Source organism: Callorhinchus milii, unplaced genomic scaffold (genome assembly GCF_018977255.1).
Source record: "Callorhinchus milii isolate IMCB2004 unplaced genomic scaffold, IMCB_Cmil_1.0 Scaffold2, whole genome shotgun sequence".
In the NCBI taxonomy this organism is placed as follows: domain Eukaryota; kingdom Metazoa; phylum Chordata; class Chondrichthyes; order Chimaeriformes; family Callorhinchidae; genus Callorhinchus; species Callorhinchus milii.
In genome coordinates, this window is record NW_024704743.1 from 17,529,936 (window position 1) to 17,550,713 (window position 20,778).

The following is a 20,778-nucleotide window of genomic DNA, read 5'->3' on the forward strand; positions in this document are numbered from 1 at the left end:
CCAGAGTACTCTCCATCTTCTGAAACAGTGCTTGCACTAACTCAGTTGAAATGCCACCTAAACAATAGTTTGCTCTCCATGGCTCTATTCTGCATCAAGAGAACACGACTGACCTAAAACCTCCAGTACCTCAATTCCTTCCCACCAAAGGTACACATCTTATGGATAAATAGCTATAATATTTATTATAATAATCTGCAAAATTTAGCCAAGGACAGAGTGGAAGGTATGAGAAAATCATTGAAAGCAAAGCAAACAAAATCACCCCTCACAGATGCATCTTTCTCCCAAGATAGTTCAACCAGTGTGATATTAAAAAGACATTTATTTTAAAAATAATAAAAGCAGCTATTTTACTGGACACCCAACAAGTCACAACATTTCAACATAAACTGCAAAAGTGCAACAAATTATTTGTTTTAGAAATTAGTAGATGAAATGTTCAAATAAAGGATTCAAAACTGTTCAACAATTTGACAACTCCATTTTATGTCTACAATTTTTATGTTTTCTCTGTACCAGTGGTAGAATTTGTCGTTCTTATAACACTTTAAATTGCTAGAGCTCCATTTTGATCACCTGCTCCTTTTTAGATGTACTCCCAACAACATCAATGCAAACCTTTTCTTGATGTGGATTCATAACTTTACAAAATCAACGTAAGAAGTGATCTTCTAAACCAAGACAATAACAACAGTACAAACTGGTACTAGAGGTAAATGTTATCTCTTTCATTTGTCTATCAGATAAGTTTTTACATTTCTATAGCTTCGACATCCTTTCAATCTGAATTACAACTGCGACATTTTGCAGTACGAACATGCTCTGGAAACAGAGCTTAAACAGATTTCTTAATAGCAATATTTGTGCCAGCTCTTTAGACTTCCAATGCCATAATTCCTTTTATTTCAATGGATAAATCATCTACCAAGATTTTCTTCTGCATTTGAAAGAATATTATGGCAAGAACCTAGTTTTCAAGGGCTTGTTTTCCTTTAAGAGTCATCCAGTATGGATTTCTTCAGGTTTTAACCTTTTCCAGCTCTCGCTCTTTGTTCACTTTACGGAAAAAGGACTTGCCAAATTCATAGGAACTGATCATTATTGCACAGGCTGGGGCTACCTTCATTAATCGAGGGAAGAAACCTGAAGAAGAATAAAGTAGGAAAACAATTTAGCCCCAAGACAAACAATGCTCTCTCAATGAGAAATCGCTTACACCTTTAATTTTACAATCTATGAAGCACATATCTATCACTTTAGATTAAACCCAAACCTGGAAACAGCATTCTAGACATGTGCTTTGAAATGGTTTTACTTTGGCAAAAAATAGTTTAACTACTTAATTTCAACTAACTTTCCTGATTGTCATTGAATGCAGATGATTGGGAAACACTGTGACCAGAGACTGGACCAACATTTGCATTTTAGATCACTTCTTTGATTTTAATAACTGCTTGGGTAGTGAACAAGGCACTCAGAGGAGAAAATGGATCTTAAGAGTGAAATAAATAAAATGTACCCTGTTGTACTCAGAAGCCATATGGTACATGTTTAATTTATACTGAAGCCATAGTATAAAGGCAGTTAGGGTGACTTTGAGTACAACAGAAGGCTTCTGAAGAGAGCATAATTTCTATACACAAAACAATCCACGTATCCAGGTGCTATTCTAATGATGGATCAGTCACAGCACGTGTCTAGATTGATGTTAATGGGTTTGGCTCAAATGGGTTAATGGGTTTGGCTCTGCTGATTTAAAACATACAGCAGTCTGCATTCACATATCCACCGGCATCAACATTATTTTAACCCCATGTTAGTACACTGAAGCAGCACCAAAATTGGAAATGGCCGCTCCATGAGCAACTTACTGGAGGATCAAATATCCACAATTTAAACTAGCTGTTAATAAAATGTTTTAAAAGAAGAAATTGTAATAAATAACTCCCAACTTTTCTGCAAGAGCTCAATATAAACTTTGCTTCAGGAACTTTATTCGTTAGCTAATGTATTCATTCTGTACGTAGTTGAAAATGCTCAGCGAGTGCTTCAGGAAGCTCATGATTGGACTCACCAACAAATAAACCTGAATATCCAGATTCCTTAACGATTTGACTCATTATTACCCAGGTAGACATAGATGTTTTTGGTTCTTAAAAAGAAAATCAATCATTACAAAACTTCTAGATGATTGCACAGCATTGGACTTGACAATTATTTCTTCCTACAATTCTATACCAACAATTGATAATTTTTATCAATGTACATAATGATTATTACAGTAAAGTTCTGTTCTTTAAAGATAAATGTTTCTCATTTGTGAGACAAGAGAAATGCACACAAAGCGAGTACAGTACTTCACAAACTGAACGCTCAATTGGTAAAGTCTCAAATGGAACAGCAGTAAGAACAAGAGTAGCCAAAGTGAGAATGTCCATGTGTGTAGATGTTGACAAGTACAAGAGCATGCTTGTAGTAACCCTCTTCCCCCCATGGTCCTACGGACGACTAACACCCATTTATAACAACAACTTTACTTTTATCTAGCGCCTTTCACAAGGTACTGGACAGTCCAGGCTTTGCACTAGGCGGGTGGGCGGGGGGGAAAGAGCCAAAGGGGCTACTTGCTCAAGTTACATTTGTTTGAATAAATGAATAGCCCGTTTGTTATATGTATAGCTAAATGCTAAATATTAGCTATAAATATCTTTAAAAAGCTATATATGTTTAATATATAAAAATACAAATATACATACTGTGAAAAGCTATACATTTTTAAATAACTTTATTAAATGTAATTTTAGCTAAAACTAAATAATTTAAAAAATCTAATTTTTCTTTGATTATCTTTCAGAGCTAATTATTTTAAGTAAGATTTTAGAAATCTGTATAAATTTCACACCACATATAGTTCTAAATAATGAGTTTCAAAAGAAACATTTAAGAAATTACAAGTCATAGAATCACAGAATTATACAGCACAGAAGGAGGCCATTCGGCCCATCGTGCCTGTGAAAGTCAAATTTCAAAAACAGAGAACATACGAGTTAATGCTTCCAGCTCTCCAAGTGCAATCTGCCGTCGTGTTTTCACGACATCAAATGGTAGGGTGATGGTAGCTGCAATCTGAAAAGAGATTACAATTTACATTTACGTAGCCACTGTCATGTCAATAAGTCATCTCAAAACATTTCACATCTGGGCACCTGAGCTTGGGAGGGGGAGAGGAGAAGAAAGGGAACCGAGGAGGGTTTGGGGGTAAAGACTGAAAATGACCAAACCAAAAGCTCGGTTGAAAAGATAGGTCGCAAGGTGAAATTTAAATTGGGGAAATGGGCAAGACACAGGGAATCTGGGATGGAGTTCCAGCGAGCAGAGCTGGGATCGCTGAAAGCTCGCCCACCAATGGTGAGCGGATTGGGTGAGGAATACAAATCAAGCTATTGTTAGATGAGGGGGTGTATGAGATTGCAAAGTTAGGGGTGAATCCATGGAGGGGATTTAAATGCGAAGACAAGGATCTTAAATTCAAACTGTTTACAGGATGGGAAGACAGTGGAGCTGCATGAGGGCAAGGGCACGATAGGATGAAAGCGTCTGATGTGGGAGAGGACATGGCCTACAGTTCTGGTCGGTTTGCAACTTGTGTAGGAAAGTGCTTTATTAAAAAAAGCTGATGTACAAGAGGTTACGACAGAAGGCAATAATTGAATTTTAATTTGATTAGCATGGTCTCATACTCTATTAAACACAGCAATTTCTTTATGGTTGGGAGGATGGAATGATCTAGTGTGGAAAGTGGTGAACATTGTTTTTTTNATAATGTTAGACAAGATATTCTGGAATTTCACAATAGAACTAGGAGAAAAAAAATTATAATAATAATCCTTGCATTTGATATAGCGCTTTTCACGTCGGGAGGACGTCCCAAAGCGCTTCACAGAACACACTGTAAAGTGAATTGACTGTATATTTGTGGGTGAACGTGGCAGCCAATTGCGCACAGCAATGTCCCACAAATAGTCGTAGATTGAAAATGACCAATTTATTATTGTTTTTGGTTTTGGAGGGATTATTATTAGGCGTGTGGAGTAAGGAAACTTGCACAAGGTTTCGCCCTGCCTGGAATTGAACTCAGGTCTCTCACTTGCAAAGCGAATGCTCTAACCACTGAGCTACAGGTCTCCACGGCTTTACCTTCAAGAGATAAGCTAGGTAAAACCCATGATGAGGCAAATTGTATAAAGCCTCCACAAAAAGCATGCTTTTCCTCATTCTAGTTTTTCTTATGTAACATTTTATCTAATAAGATTTACATTTCGTATAGTGCTTTTCATGTCAGGAGGATGTCCTAAAGCGCTTCATAGGATATACTGTATTGGAGTGACTATGATTTGAGGGTAAATGCAGCAGCTAATTTGTACACATAAAGTCCTACAAACAGCCATGAAGTGAATGACCACATTTTATTTGGGGATTGTTGACGAGGACACTGGGAGAAAGTCCCTTCTCTTTCGAATAGTGCTACATTTTAACATACGCCTGAACAGGCACAGAGGGCCTGGATTTAACATCTCATCCAAAGGATGGTATCTCCCAACAATGCAGCATCTTCCCCCCCCACCCAGCATTCCATTGGAGCGGAAACAGACAATTTGGGTGGCAAGTCCTAACATGGGGCTTGAATTCATAACCTTTTGACCCAGAGGAAAAAATGCTGCCAATTGAGCCATTCTGATTTATAACAGGCACTTTAAAAATCAAACTTGACTTTCTTATTAAGTCCTACTGCACTAATAAATCATCTTGAGCCAGAGGTGCATTTGTTTCTAAAAAAAGCTGTAATTCAATTGAAATTTAGAAAAACCTGAATGTTTAAGGAAAAGTCATTATTATAATACACTGGAGCCATCAAACAATTTTAACTTGTACACAAATATGAGCAAAAAACAATTTACATTTATACAATTAAGATGTCCTCCTGATGTGAAAGGTACAATATAAATGTAAATCTTTATTTTATTGTACTACTAGCATTAATATATTAAAATGTGCCCATAAAACACTTTACAATATATCCTGTGAACCTCTCTGAGATGTCGCAACAACGTGTTAAGGTGCTATATCAAATACAAGGATCATTTTTATTATTAAATATTGATTACAATTATTCTACAATAAAATAACATTAATAATTATTATGATTCAGTGCCTTGGGATGTCCTCCCGACGTGAAAGGCGCTATACAAATGTGATTTTTATGAATTTCTGGTTCAAATGAACTACTTAAAATCACCTAACAGCAGAAGGTTCCGTTACTAGAAACTTACAGAGCCTGATGCTGCTCCAGAAGCAAAACTTATCATGAAGGTTGGCTCACTTAGATTGCGCTTCTTGCACAACGCATTCTTCATCAGTTCATAGTTAAACCAGTAAGTTGCTGTGGGGACAGACAGTGGAAGTAAAAGTCTGCCGCATGGCTTTCCATTTGCAGCAGTACAGCTTCTCATTACTAACCAATAATGCTTCAACAAGACCCGAAAGATAGAGTGCAAGGGGAAGGGTTAATTTTGTTTCAGTAACTGCAGTTTTAAAAACAGTAAATTTTCAGGCAAGATGAAAGAATACGTTTTGAGCAAACACAGATGATAACAATGCCAACTTGCATGTACACAGCGCCCTTCCCATGGGGTAGCGTCTTGGAGCATTTAACAAAGGCAGAACCTGATGCCAAGCGGGGGAGAGAAGAGGTGGTCCTAAGCACAATCGAACAGGAAGGTCTTCAGGTGTAATCTAAAAAGAGGATAGGACGGGGCAAAGCAGAGGCATTGAAGGAGAGAGCTCCAAAGTTTTGGGGCGTACTGGGTGAAAGCACAGCCAACAATGGTGGAGAGGGGAGGGATAATCAGGAGGCCAGAGCCAGCCGAGTGGAGGTGGTGGGTGGTGGAGTGGGGAAAAAGAAGGTCAAAAAGGTAGAGAGGTGCCAGGGTGTGAAGGGATTTGTAATGAGTGTGAGGATACACACTCGTTTGCAGCTTTTTAAACAGGACTGTTCCAATAGATAATAATTGTAAGATGGTTCTGGGGTTGTTCTAGTTTTGGAGTGAATAGACAGGTCTTTCTTACAATTCTTACATTTTTCCCAGTAGCTCACGGGTTCTGCTAAATTTAGTACAAATATTCAAACAAAATTTGGCACACATTAATTGTGCTATTTTAAATTGAAAATAATTTACATTTCAGAAGTACAAGTAATCAGTTAACTGCAGTTGCGTATCAAACGTTGAACAGTAAACTCCTAATAACTCATCATTCCGAGGGTAAACTGCTCAGTGATGAGTTATGAGGAGTGGTGAGTTAAGCGTATGTATAAAAACATAAATAAATGCAGCCGGGATGCTGACAGCACAATGACAAATTAAACCAGAGTCGTGTTATCAGGAATTTATTTTGTTACAAGATTTCAGCAGTTTGGGGAAAATAGCTGAATGGGAAACATTTGTATTGAAATGTTAACCTTGCATATATTACCGATTAAACGATAATCTGTGTTATAATGAGAATCCATTGTATTACATTAATTGAACGGCTTCAAAAACGCCCCAATACTTATTTTATTTAAACCTTTGCATTTCTGTAAAAATGCAATGATTATTATTATTTGTTTTCAAAGAGAATATTAACTATCAGAAGAATATTAAATAGTTGGGGAGCGAGTGGAAGAGTAGGACTAGGCTGGATGACTCATGTGGAGAAAAAACACCAGCACACAGGTGATAATCCGTTTCTGCATTGTAACCTTTCACATTTTATAGAGTAAATTTGTTTGCAAGGTTTCATATTTTCTGATTTCAAGTTATTCTAAAATCCCACTAATATAAAAAAAATCCATTGCTCCATATATTAATACAATACTTCTTTTTAAAATTATAAATCTGAACAGGAATTCTCAATAAACATGAGAAATGGAACAATGTCAACTGATCAGACTGGAGGGAAATTTTAAAGTGTGGATTTAAAAATTACTCGGTAGCAACAGCATTTTTGAGATGGAATCATTCCAATAACCTTCAGAATGAATGAATGGGATTGAACTGTACATACATTGGCCTGAAAATATTTAAATTCAACATTTTTGTACTTTTGCAGTAAATCGTGTCATTATCTTCAAGTTCAATTTGTGAATAAAGCAGGCCTTCGAGTTTCTACCATCCCCTGGTCTGAAGCTGACAGTCAGCAGTGGTTCAGATCCTGCTCAACAGGATCTTTACATTAAGACCAGCCAACTAACTATTTCTTTTAATAGTCTAGATCCAGTGAAATGGATTAAAGGTAAAATGAAAATTTAAATTTTGTGGATTTTCAGTATTATGGAGCCACTTATTTTAGCACAACTGACCCATTCAGTTAATACGCGAGTATCTATTAGAATTAGACTTTTTTGTATTCCAAGATACTTTAAACAAAAAATAAAGTTAAGTTGCTAATTTTATCATTACTGTGCAGACCTTTGCTGGTAAAGCGCACAGATGTTCTATTAAAACACATGACTGACCTGAGAAAGGCACATCTCGAAGTACTGTGGGACCCCACCCCCTCCAGAGGGAGAGCCAGCCATCCTGCCGTACAGCAATCCGAACAACAGTACCTAGTTGCTTATATGTCAGTTTACGAGATTGCAATTTTGTCCTCATCAGCTCCAATGGACTTATAACAGACACTGCACCCACTGAAACAAACAACAACAAATTGCATTTATTATAGCATCTTTCATGTCAGGAGGATGTCCCAATGCCCTGAAACATAAGAAACAAAATGTGTTCAGTTCTTAAAGCAGTACCATATCTGTCCGAGCTGCGGACAGGAAGATGGTGGCAATCCTCTCATGCATATCACGCTGGGGTGTGTTGCCAACCAGAAAATTTGGAGTGAGTTCCTGGTAGTTACCATCCTCTTAGTGAGGGCTCAAAACCGTGCTTGTCAGATGCCAAATGACCAACTACTGACTATCCTCCTGATGGGGGGGGAAGTATGTAGATATTAAAGAGGACAGAGCCCTGAGGCACGTCACAAGTGACGTTGGGAGGACGTCGCAGGGGTAATAATGAAACAGGCAAGGATAAAAACGTGAAGGTGGAATTGAGAAGATGATGGAGAAGAATAGAATGGTCAACAATATTGAAGGGGGCAGAGAGGAGGAGTTCATACAGGAAGAGGAAAGAGCGAAGCCGGGAAGCAGTTACTCATCCAGTCTTGTTCCTTGGAGAGGAAAGGGAGGTTGGAGGTGGCACAATCAGGGTAAAGGGATAGGTCAAGGGAAAAAATTTTGCGGAAGAGGGCTGTTTTGAAGGGATGGGAATTGGCTGGTGGACAAAAAGAGTTACGATGTCTGCAAGCAGGGTGGCAAGGAGGTGGAGGTTTACAACCTTACCAACCTGCTCAGTTAATTCTGTTCTAGCTTTCTGAAGTTCTCAAAATAAATGTAAAAGCAGTAAAATCTTCTCTGCAGCAGACTTCTTATAGTTTCCTAACCTTTCCAATGGTGCCACCTTGTGGCATTTCCTTTGCTAAATTCCTATTATCCTGAACTATACACTAACTGGGTGACTCTCACAATCCTCTGCCAATGGTTCTCTGAGTCGCCAATATGAAGTATATAGGAAAGGGGGTAAGGAAATCTCCCTTTTGGGAAGCCAAATCTCTATAAGGCTGGAAATTCCACAGAATTGAAATTCAGCATCAGGAAAGTAGAAACATAATAATAATGCTTGCATTTGGTATAGTGCCATTCATGTCAGAAGTCCCAAAGTACTTCACAGGAATCGAATGACTACATTTTTATAGACAAACACGACAGCTCAATTGTGCACAGCAATATCCCACAATCAGCCATATAATAAATGACCAATTTTATTGGGGGATTGTTGGCCAGGATATAGGAAGGAACTCCCTCTCTTTTCAAATAGTGCAATGGCATCTTTAACATCCACTTAACAGGCAGACAGGATCTTGGCTTAACAACTCATCTCAGCACTCCTAGAAGGGTGCTATGTAAGTTCAAGTCGTTGTTGTTGTTGCTGGGTTTGTGCATGCAGCAGACATAAAACTGACCCCAAAAAACCTTGGTTTTGATTAAAAACTTGTTATGAACAATTACCTAGTTTAACAAGTAAACACATCTTAATTGCCTACCACCTTTTTACCCTATTACATGTTGTATTGTATGATGTATAATTATTGTGCAGGTCACTTCTCTATTCACTGAGTCATGGCTTGTTGCTTGAGTTAATATTTAACACTTTACCCCTCTTGGGAAGAGAAAGTTAGGGAATGTAATTGAGAAAGTATAGGTTAGTTTATCCCATCACTCACATAGCAATTGAATCAATTATATTAAAAACAGGAAGAAATCTAATGAATTGTGACATCTGTAGATCCTGTTTCCTATAGGGTAATAATAATCATAGAATTATACAGCACAGAAGGAGGCCATTCGGCCCATCGTGCCTGTGTCGACTCTTTGAAAAGAGCTATCCAATTCAATCCCACACCCCGTGCTCTCCCCATAGCCCGGCAAACTTGTTCTCCCAAAATAATTATCTACTTCTCTCTTAAAAGTTGTTATCGAATTGGCTTCCACCCCCTTTCAGGCAATGCATTCCAGATCTGAACAACTCTCCGTGTGAAATAATTTCTCCTCACCTCCCCTGTTTCTTTCAACAACTATTTAAATCAGTGTCCTTGGGTTACCAACCTACCGGTGGAAATAATTTCTCCTTGTTCATCCTATCAAATCCCCTCATAATTTTGAAAACTTCTATTGAGTCTCCTCTTAACCCTCTCTTCTCCAAAGAGAATAATCCTAGCTTCTCTAGTCTCTCCTGATAGCTGAAGTCCCTCATTCCCGGTATCATCCTGGAAATCTCCTTTACTCCTAAATCTCCTAAAGATTCTTCATAATTTCCTGACTTTTATATTCTATGTTCCTATTTATAAAGCCTAGTATCCCATAAGCTTTTTTATTAAAAAAAACAGCTTTATCTACCTGTCCTGCCATCTTCAAAGATTTACTTATATGACCCCCAGATCTCTCTGTTCCTTCACCCCCTTTAAGATTGTACCATCGGCTTATATTGCCTCTCCTCATTCTTCCTCCAAAATGCATCACTTTGCATTTCTCCACATTAAACTTCATCTGCCACCTGTCTGCCCATTTTACCAGTCTGTCTATGTTCATTTACAGTCTGCTACCATCCTCCTCACTGTTTACTACTTTTCCTAGCTTAGAATCATCTGCAAACTTGGAAATTGTACTCCCTATACCCACATCCAGGTCATTTATATAGATCAAAAACAGCAGTTGTCCCAATACTGACCCGTAGGGGACATCACTGCACACTTCCCTCCAGTCAGAAAAACAACTGTTCACCACCACTCTCTGCTTTCTGTCTCCCAGCCAGTTCGGTATCTATGCTGCCACTGTCCCTTTAATACCATGAGCTTCCATTTTGCTTAGAAGTCTCTTATGTGGCACTTTATCAAACGCCTTTTTGAAAATCCATATAAACAACATCAACTGCACTACCTTCAACCACCCTCTCCGTTACTTCATCAAAAAACTCTATCAGGTTTGTTAGACATGATTTGATTTGATACCTAGACTATATGAGGCAACTCTCCACATGGGTATCATTGAAATCAAGAAGTTACTGTGTGGTGAATGAAGCAAGACCCTGTTCAGAAGTGCTGCCTTTGTCAAAAACGTAAGCAAGCACTGGCTAAGCACGAACACTATAACCCACTAAAGGCCTAAACATTATTTGGCTGGTAGAGTAATCAATATAATTTGGAGAATATTTTTGCCACTATGCAAACTTACTCCTGAAATTAAATAAGCATATTTTAAAACTGTTCAAACGTCAAATATACCTAATTAATAGTTATCTCCCCAACTTCAATGTTTTTAAAGCAGGGAATGCTGTGCATTTTACAGCAGAATTATAAGACACATGGAAATACCAAAGCGGGTACAAATACTTTAAACGCAATCAGTGGAAGCTTATGTAGTGGAAATGGCCCTTGAAGTCTTAGAAACAATAAATGGCTAACTGCATATCTTATCAGCAGCCAATGTTGGTAACTAATTATGACAACCCACTACAAATTCTAAGAAAACAGTTTGTAATAAGTAAATAATGCAGCAGACATAAAACTGACCTTTGAAATAGTTTGAAATGTCAAAATAGGGCTATTCTAAAACCTTGAGAAAGGAGGTATGATATAAATCTGAAAATAAATTATTTCTAACACATTGGCACAGTTGTTTGAAAGTGAGGGAACATACACACAAGCCCATCAAATCTGAGCAGAATTGCAACATCTTCACTGCAATGGTCCATTTGTTAAGAAAAATTCTAGGGCTATACATTAAAAGCCTACTACAAACATCTTGTCCATGGAATCTTTAACTAAATTAATTCAAATGTGGTTTCCAGCATTTTGGACCTGTGGAATAAATCTGATTGCATCTCTGATTTTGTAATCTGAAAGCAGCCCCAGGCCCATTTGCAAGGGCAGCAGATCCACAAAAAAATGACAGCTTCTGTAGCCAGCTATCCACTGGTACCACCAACCACCTCACCTAAGGCAGCGCCCACTATTAATGAGTAAGAGCAGGGGCAAGCTGTCTCCTTCTACCTCAACAAGCAACACTGTCAGCCTTCAGTTGTGCCAGAAGAGCATCATCAAGGAATAGCAGCTTTGTTGAGGTAGAAGGAGACAGCTTGCCCCCTGCTCTTACGCACTGCCTTAGATGAGGTAGTTGGTGGTACCAGTGGGTAGCTGATTACAGAAGCCTCCATCTTGTTTATGGATCTGCTGCCCTTCAAATGAATGCATTAGCACCTTTTACTTTGGCCAAGATAATGGCTTTGATGTGGTCGAGAAGGAACAACACCACTTTGGGCCCCTAGGAGTTGAAAAGGATATTAAATGGAGCTAGAAAGAGCTCCATTTAATATAAGCATTACTAAAGCTTGAACATAAGGAGCCATGCTTCTATATATTATTTCTTGCTGTGTTTTGCTGATTTTTTTTAAACAATAGATATAATTGTCCATGAACTTATTTACTACATTTACTTTGCTGTGTAGTGACAAAGGAGTTGCTGATTTGATGACTTTTGTGCACTGAGACAATTCTACCACCAATCAGTACTATCTTAATTTACTCAAACTGAATATTTTTTGACCTACAATATTATGATGTCTTGTCATACGTTAATCCTGCACTATTAATTAGGTAGTGGCTTTATTAATAAAGGTCAGATCACCCCTAGAGAACATTAATAGTTGACGTCACAACATTTACTTTAAGAATCAATCCAATTAAAGCTCATTGAAGAGCAGACAACTATCTTTCTATTTACAGCTTTAGTAACTTTTCACCATTCATTCCGCAGATGTCAACAGGTGTGGAGGGGCTGCATGAAGGACAAGAAGGCACCAGAGTGTCAATTCATTGCCTTACAGTACATGTCATTAACATAATATACAGTAAAAGTCCTTGCATTTGATATAGCGCCTTATCCCGTGGTTAAGACATCTCAAACCACTTCACAGAATATACTGTAAACTGAATTGACTATTTTGTGGGCAGCCAATCGCGCACAGCAGTGTCCCACAAACAATCGTGGATTGAGTGACCAATTTTTTTTTGAGGGATAGCAATCCGCCAATCGACTAACAAACAGGTTCCGACTTACTGTTAGGTAAACAGAGGGGTGTGGAGTAAGGAAACTTACCTAAGGTTTTGTATCACCAGGTAATTAAACCCAGGTCCTCTCACTTGCAAAGTGAGCGCACTAACCACTACATATTAATTTCCAGGTGAACTCGACGAATGGTTTCCAGTCTTCCGTGGCCACCTTCTCTTTTGTAAATGCTATTACTGGGCAGATTGTTGAGCTGTACTCTCGCACACCAGGCTCCACGACCCCATCACTCCCACCCTCGCCTGACTCCACTGACTCCCCACTCCCCCCGGAGGATCAATTTCAAGATCCTTGTCCTCACTTTCAAGGCCATCCATGGTCTTGCCCCTTACTACCTCTCTGACCTGCTGACTCCCTACCAACATGCCCGCTTCCTCCATTCAGCGGGCTCCGGTCTGCTCAATGTCGCCTGCCCTACCATTGGTGGCCAGGCTTTCAGCCACTCTGCCCCCACACTCTGGAATTCCATCCCACGGTCCCTTCGCCTCGCTTCCTCCCTCGCCTCCTTCAAAGCCGGTCTCAAGATCCTTCTCTTCGATCATGCCTTTGGTCGCCCTTCCACCTCTCTACCTTCCCTCACCCCTACACTACCCCTCTCCCATACTTGGGCCTTGACACCTGACTGTTCAGCACTTTGGGACGTCCTCCCGACGTGAAAGGTGCTCTATAAATGTAATTATGTTGTTGTTGCTGCTGCTGTCCAAATATCCTGGATATCGGGACTCCATGCAATGACTGGTTTAGGCCATTGCTGGTTCCTATATTCTGCAAATATTATGAATGGAATTTGACAGCACCCAGGGCTAAGATTTTTTAAAAATTGCATTACTCTCACAGTGTTTCGTTACCTGGCATCCCACCATGGAAAAAAGGCACAACCTTGATCTTGTTCAGCACATGGAATCCTACTGCCAGTAGGTCAGGAATCAGACCTACTCAATTTACTTGATTATTAATAATTATTATAATTTTACAAATGATGACTAATAATTATAACGAATATGATTCCATGCCATATTACAATGGTGAGATGTTTCAAAGTGATTTTCAAAATTTACTGTAAAGTGTAGCGAATGTGTATTGTGTAGGCAAATGAGGCAGCAAATTTGTGCAGCTTCCTACAAACAAATAGCCATGAAGTGAACAACCAATTTTATGTGGGGGATTCTTGGCCAGGACACTGGGAGAAACTCCCATCTCCTTTCCAATAGTGCCATAGGATCTTTAACGTCCACCTGAAGATAGACAGACCCTAGGTTTTTGGTACTATTTCAAGGAGAAACTGGATGTCAAAATGAGCAGGAACAAAAATAAGAGAGATTTGTACAAGTTTAGAAACATGCACAGTGAGATTCAACTTACCTCGAGCTACAGCTCCTGCTATCAGCGGGATATAGATGCCATTGTAACCCAGTTTATGCTTTATAAAAACCCGTAATTGATCATAAGTAGTAAAATAAATAACTGTAGCAGGTACAGCCATTATTCTGAAAATAAAAAAACACAATTAAAAATGAAGAACTGTATATAAAAAAATCACACTATTCACATCAGGAGGATATTTCAAATGACTTCATACAACTGTGAGCTCAAGCTGGTGCAAGAGTGCATTGGGGTGGGGGAAAGGGACACGCGGATGAGAGTAAGGTCAAACATTCGGCCTAAAGTTGAGTTTTCCAGATGGACAGAGGGGTCAAGGCAGAGGGAATTCCAAAGAGCAAGGCAGAATGGTTGAAGGCATGACCAATAATGGTGGGGCGGAGAATGTGAAACAGACTGGTGATTGCAAAGCGAGAAGGCAGCGGTTGGGGCGGCAGGGCTGCAGGAAGCCGCAGACATTGGCTAGGGAGAAGCCATCCAGACATTTCAAAATGAGGAGGAAAATCTTGAATCTGATCTGTGAGGGGACAGGGGTCAAATGAGGATGGGGCTGAACCTAAGAGGTGATAAAAGCATTGAGGATCTCAGCAGCCTTGGGTGAGAGATAGAAATGGAGGAGAGTGGTGTTGTAGAGGGAAAGCAGAGCTAGTGAAAGCCTGGATGTAATGTATAAAGGATAGCCGGAGTCAAAGAAGACACTGAGGCTCAATGAAATAGAATGATCACCCGTGTAGGTTGATGTGGTCAGTGCCTAAGGTAAGAACCCACTGACTGGAGCCAGCAGGAGAGTCTTAGTCTTAGCCACATTGAGCTGCAGAAAGATAAAACTCACACAGATGTCTGACAGGCAACCTGTCAGAACAGTGGCCCTGGAATCAAACGAACAAGCAGAGAGATAGTTTGGATGGATGTCATCCACAAACATGTGAAAGTGGACTCCATGCTTATGTTTGATGTCACCAAGGTGGAGCATATAGATGGTGAAGAAAGGAGGGCCAAGTAAGAGCCCTGAGGAATGACACATGACTGAGCTGTGGCAGGAGGAAAGAAGCCATCTGAGGAGACAAAGTGAAGACACCGGGATGGTAATAGTGAAACCAGGAACAGACATAGACATGAAAGTGGAGCAGGATGGAAAGAAGGTGAAGAATGATGGAATGGATGATCGATAAGGACAAGGATCCCTGGTTGCAGATGGGGAGAATGTTGTTGGTGAAATTGACTAGGGCAGTCTTTGTGCTATAGGGAAGACTGAAAACCAGATTGGAAGAACTAAAAGAGTGAGTTGTGGTAGAGGAAGAAATAAAGCCGAGTCATCTCAGCTATCAGCACCTTGAAAAGGATGTTAGAAATTGGGTGGTATCTGGAGAGCATAGAGGGTCCGGTAAGAGTTTCTTGAGGAGGGGATAACGAATGTAGGTTTGAGAGGAAATAACATCAATAAAACACATTTAAATAAATTCAGGCAATAGATTCCTTTATAAAAAAAGCTAATAAAAGGCTTGTCTTTGTTTGATTCATGTTTAAAAATTAATTTACTCTATATGTTACACCATTTACCTATGAACTAAACTGTATAATTTTTTTGAATAGACTTTTTTTCTACCCATCAATTTCTGCAATTAATTATGAAAACCTAAAAGGAATGGTCACAATTACCTGCAATTGAAGTCCTTATCCCCAGCAGGTTCCACAAGCCCTTATCCACACTCAACTCCACTTTCCAAACCCTAGCAGATTTGATTCAAGATTCTCGTCCCCACTTTTAAATGTCTCTATGGCCTTGCCCCACCTTGCAATTCTACTGCCTTGGCCACTCCGCTCATCAAACACTGGCTTGCCTTTACATCCCCGAACCGCTCCACCCACTATTTGTCGGTGGGCCTTCAATTATCTGTTCTCTGGAACTCTACCCGGGGTCCTTCTGCCTTGCTCCTTCCCTCTCTGCCTTGAAACCCCATCTTACAACCAATTTTTTGGACCATCTATCAGCCATCATTCCCCTCTTCTGTTTAGCTTCCCCATGCCCTAGCTTGGGCTCCCAGTGAAGCCCTTTGAGATGTCCTTCTGATGTGAAAGGAGTTGTATAAAGATAAATTATTGTTCTTGTATTATTCACATCATTAATTTCAAAACAGTCCTGTCAAAAACATGGGAGCAGGTCACCTTCTGCCAGAGTAGAAGGAATGGGCAAGATGGAGGATACGACCAAAAATTAGCTCCTATTCAATCTTTGGCTAATTTGCATTCATTTGTTCTTTTGAAACTGACCTCAGTGCCCCAAATTGATGCGTCTCAATTAGCCTCGCTTATATCGTGAAGAGTTTAGGAAATAAAACATGATTTTAATTGCAGTTTTGAAGTTCAGATCTATAATTCCCTACCCTTATAAACATTAATTAAACTTACAGAGTTGGTGGCAGTCCACTCCAGAGTGATTTTATACCCTCAAAACGAATAATTTGGAAGAGTGCATCCTGCAAGACAATAACATTTTTTTCACATAAATTCATTCTTCGTGAATAAAGAACATTACAAATAGGAAAAATGCAATACAATATCAATTTATATAGTGCCTTTCATGTTGGGAGGATGTCTCAAAGCTCTTGATAAGGTTGGCTAAGCACCTGATCTAGGGTTGATATGACCAAAAGTACAGCCAAAGAGGTACAAAAGGAACATTCTGAGATAGATATTTGTAATGTGCTTAATAAAATTTGTTTTAGCAAAAATAAATCTGGTACATTGTGAAATCAATTCAACAGGACATTCACAACACTTTTGTCTGCCATGGGCCTATGGTCACCCCACCCCCAGCATCTAATTCTGCCACAATGCAGAGCTTCGAGACCCTATCCAGCATGAGCTACGCTATATAACTGGAAGTTGTTGAACCTTAAACAATCTTTACATTAAAAAATCTTGCATTTCATATAGACCCCTTCCGCTAAGAAAACATCTTAAAGTACTTCAAATGATATCCTGTAAACTGTATTTTGTAGATGAATGCAGCAGATTTTGACATTAATGGAAACGTGGGCCTCTGCAAGTATTTTTGACATGAAGTGACCAAGACATCCAAAGACAACTTAAAACATGCCTTATTCTACTCAGGAAAGAGTCTGAACTTATAACCAAACCTTATGTCCTGCTGCTATCGCCTTGATAATAATACTTGCATTAGATATAGCGCTTTTCACATCTAGACATCTCAAAGCGCTTCACAGAATATACTGTAAAGTGAATTGACTGTATATTTGTGGGGAAAATGCATAAAATGTAATAAACTTAAATTTAAACAAAATTTGATAAATTTAATAAATGAATAAACAAAAATTTACTTTCAAATACAGTCACTTCACTTTACAGTAAATTCTGCAGGGCGCTTTGAAACTATCTGACAACAACAACATTACATTTATAGAGCACCTTTCACGTCGGGAGGATGTCCCAAGGCGCTGGACAATGTAATATGGCACTATATCAGTGCAAGATGATTATCATTATTGTTTTATAGTTGACAAATATTCTACATTTACGCTCCTCCACAACACTCTCTCCACCACACTCAATGCCCTTGCCCCCATCAGCTCCCGAACTGCCTCCTATTCCCGATCCTCACTCTGGTTCACCAGTCACCTCCGCTCACTCAAGGGCCAGGTGCGGTCTGCCAAATGCACTTGGCTCAAATCGGGCCTAACGGTCCACCGGCACACCTGGCTGGACCACATCAAAACCTACCGCTTCACTCTCGCCTCGGCCAAATCAACAACAACAACAACAAGATTCCATTTATAAAGCGCCTTTCACGTCAGGAGGACGTCCCAAGGCGCTGCACAGTTGGGTCATGACCCGAGCAGGGGGGAAATGGTCAGGGTGAGGGAAGGGAGGGAGCAAGGAGGGGGGAAATGGTCAGGGTGAGGAGAGGGAAGGGAGGGAGCGAGGAGGGGGAAGAGGAGGAGAAATCATTCGTCTCGGGGAAATCATTCGGGGAAATCATTCGTCTCCTCCAGGTTAATCCTGGAGGTGCAAGGGCAACCCGAGGCTCCTGTTCTCTACCACCAACAGGCTTCTCCGCCCTCCCCGCCATGCCTTGCAGATTCCTTCCTCCGACTCCCACTGCGAGGAAATGCTGTACTTCCTTGAGTCCAAAATCGAGGGAATCCGCTCAGTTGCCACTGCCCTCCCAACTTCCACCTACACCCTCCCACCCCACTACCCATCCCTCCTTCCACACCTTTGAACCTGTCACCCCTCCACTATCATCACCACCATATCCTCCATGAAGCCCACCACCTGTTCCCTGGACCCCATCCCCATCCTTAAATCCCACCTCCTTGCCCCACTACTCACCGATATCATCAACCTCTCTCTGTCATCTGGTACTGTTCCTTCCCCCCTCAAAAAAGCCACTATCACCCCCACCTTGAAGAAACCTTCCCATGACCCATCACAGCTATCCAGCTACCGGCCCATCTCCAACCTTTTTCTGTCCAAGGTCCTGGAGAGCTATTGCCTCCCAGGTTTGCTCTTTCCTCTCCTCCTATTCCCTCCATGAGCCCCTCCAATCGGGTTTCCCTCTGGTCAAGGTCACAAATGATATCCTGACCATGTGTGATCAGGGCTCCCTCTGCCTCCTCATCCTCTCCTCTGCTTTTGACACTGTGGAACATTCAATTCTCCTCCACTGCCTCTCATCCTACCTCAATTTTCAAGGTTCTGTCCTTGACTGGTTCAGGTCCTACCTCTCACACCGCTTTCACTTTGTCTCAACAAACGGCTTCTCCTCCAGCCCCTCATGCAGCGTTCCTCAGGGCTGTCCTCGGTGCCCTCCTCTTCACCCTCTACATGCTCACCCATGATGACATCATCTGCAGACATGGGGTAAATTTCCACATGTATGCGAATAACACCCAACTCTATCTCTCTGCCTCCACCCTCAACTCCAGGACTACTGGCATCCTGACCGACTGCCTGTTCGACATCAAGTCCTGAACCAGGGACAACTTTCTCCAGCTGAATGTCACCAAGACCGAGGCCCTCCTGATTGGCTCGCGCCAGTGTCTCCGCACCTCGGGCGCTGGCAGCATCAGAATCCACGGCTGCACACTCAACCTCACTAAGCCAGTCAGGAACCTGGGTGTCTTGCTTGACCCTGAACTGTCCTTTCTTCCCCTCACATCCGCACCATGACCGACACTGCCTACCACCACCTCCGCAACATTGCCAGACTCCGCCATTGCCTCACCCCTCAGGCTGACGAAACCTTTACCGAAGCATTCTTCACATCAAGGCTCGATTATGGAAATTCCCTCCTCATCGGCCTTCCCAACTCTTCCCTTTGCAGGCTGCAGATCATCCAAAACTCTGCAGCTCGTGTACTCTCACACACCAGACTCCGTGACCCATCACTCCCACCCGTGCCCCACTGGCTCCCCATCACTCAGAGGATTGAATTCAAGATTCCTCATCCTCACTTTCAAGGCCATCCATGGCCTTGCCCCCTCCTACCTCTCTCACCTGCTGACTCCCTACCAACCTGCCTGCTCCCTCCATTTAGCAGGCTCAGGCCAGCTCCATGTCGGCCGTCCATTGGTGGCCAAGCTTTCAGCCTCTCTGCCCCCACACTCTGGAACTCCATCCTACAGTCCCTTTGCCTCACTTCCTCTCTTGCCTCCTTCAAGACTGGTCTTAAGGCCCTCCTCTTCGATCGTGCCTTCGGTCGCCCTCCCACCTCTCAGCCTTCCCTCACCCCATGCTCTGGCCCTGACCGCTGCCTGTCCAGCGCCTTGGGACGTCCACCTGACGTGAAAGGCGCTCTATAAATGTAATTTTGTTGTTTATTCATGAAATGTCTATTCACCTCACACTTTAATAAGCAATCATTTTTATGGATATTCTTCTTCTGTGGGCAACCTCAATGCGACTCTAACTGTTTTGTATAACGTTCCATGGTTTCAAACCTTTTTAAGTCATTTGGATAGAGTTGAATGCTAGTTATCCATAGTCCAGTTTTACATTTTAGCCCATGACAGTAGTAATATAAATTGTTCACGCAATGCAGAGTACTTCCTCTAATTACTGACACAAATGCCAAATGATACCATTTCAATCGCAGATGCACAGTTAGCTATCAAGGTTTCATCTTAGCTCAAAGGATGGTATATTCAGGCTAAATATCCAAATTTTTGAGTTTACAATTTCGGTTAACATTCCAGTGCAACAGAGGGAGAGTTCTGATTAGTTTGGAAATGTTGAACATCAACCTGCATTTATACAGCACCCTTCACCACAGTAACGTCCCAGAGTGCTTGATATGGCAGATATGTTAGAAAGCAAGGTTAAGTTTATTTGTTCAGGTGGATACAATAACCATAATTAACTGTGAAGCACTTGAAGAGTCATTTTGCTATAAAAATGAAGTTTGTTACAATAGCAGGTATTTTTGTTTCATGCAGCATCCAAGACTTACCAGTGACCCATTGAAATGCCTGGGTGTTTTATACCAAGCAAGGGTATTTCCATTCTCACAAATACATAGATGATCCATTAGGCCATTGCAGTACAAAAAACATTTTCCTGTGAATTAATACAAATAAGATTTTATTTTCCGACCCAACTAA

At 40.8% G+C, this 20,778-nt stretch overlaps 1 protein-coding gene across 2 annotated transcripts in view; it reads right to left on the reverse strand.

Annotated features, from left to right (window-relative positions):
* Positions 1–307: 307 nt before the first annotated feature.
* The window catches only part of slc25a40 (solute carrier family 25 member 40), a 31,410-nt gene continuing 10,939 nt past the window's right edge, over positions 308–20,778 (reverse strand). For both annotated transcript variants that reach the window (XM_042332033.1, XM_042332032.1), the window contains exons 5-12: positions 20,628–20,734; positions 16,565–16,632; positions 14,138–14,262; positions 7,559–7,732; positions 5,334–5,443; positions 3,048–3,129; positions 2,078–2,155; positions 308–1,146 (exon numbers count right to left, since the gene is read on the reverse strand). In XM_042332033.1, coding sequence (XP_042187967.1) covers positions 1,022–1,146; positions 2,078–2,155; positions 3,048–3,129; positions 5,334–5,443; positions 7,559–7,732; positions 14,138–14,262; positions 16,565–16,632; positions 20,628–20,734 — 869 coding nt within the window. In that variant the 3' untranslated portion in view covers positions 308–1,021. The remainder of the gene's footprint in view (positions 1,147–2,077; positions 2,156–3,047; positions 3,130–5,333; positions 5,444–7,558; positions 7,733–14,137; positions 14,263–16,564; positions 16,633–20,627; positions 20,735–20,778) is intronic.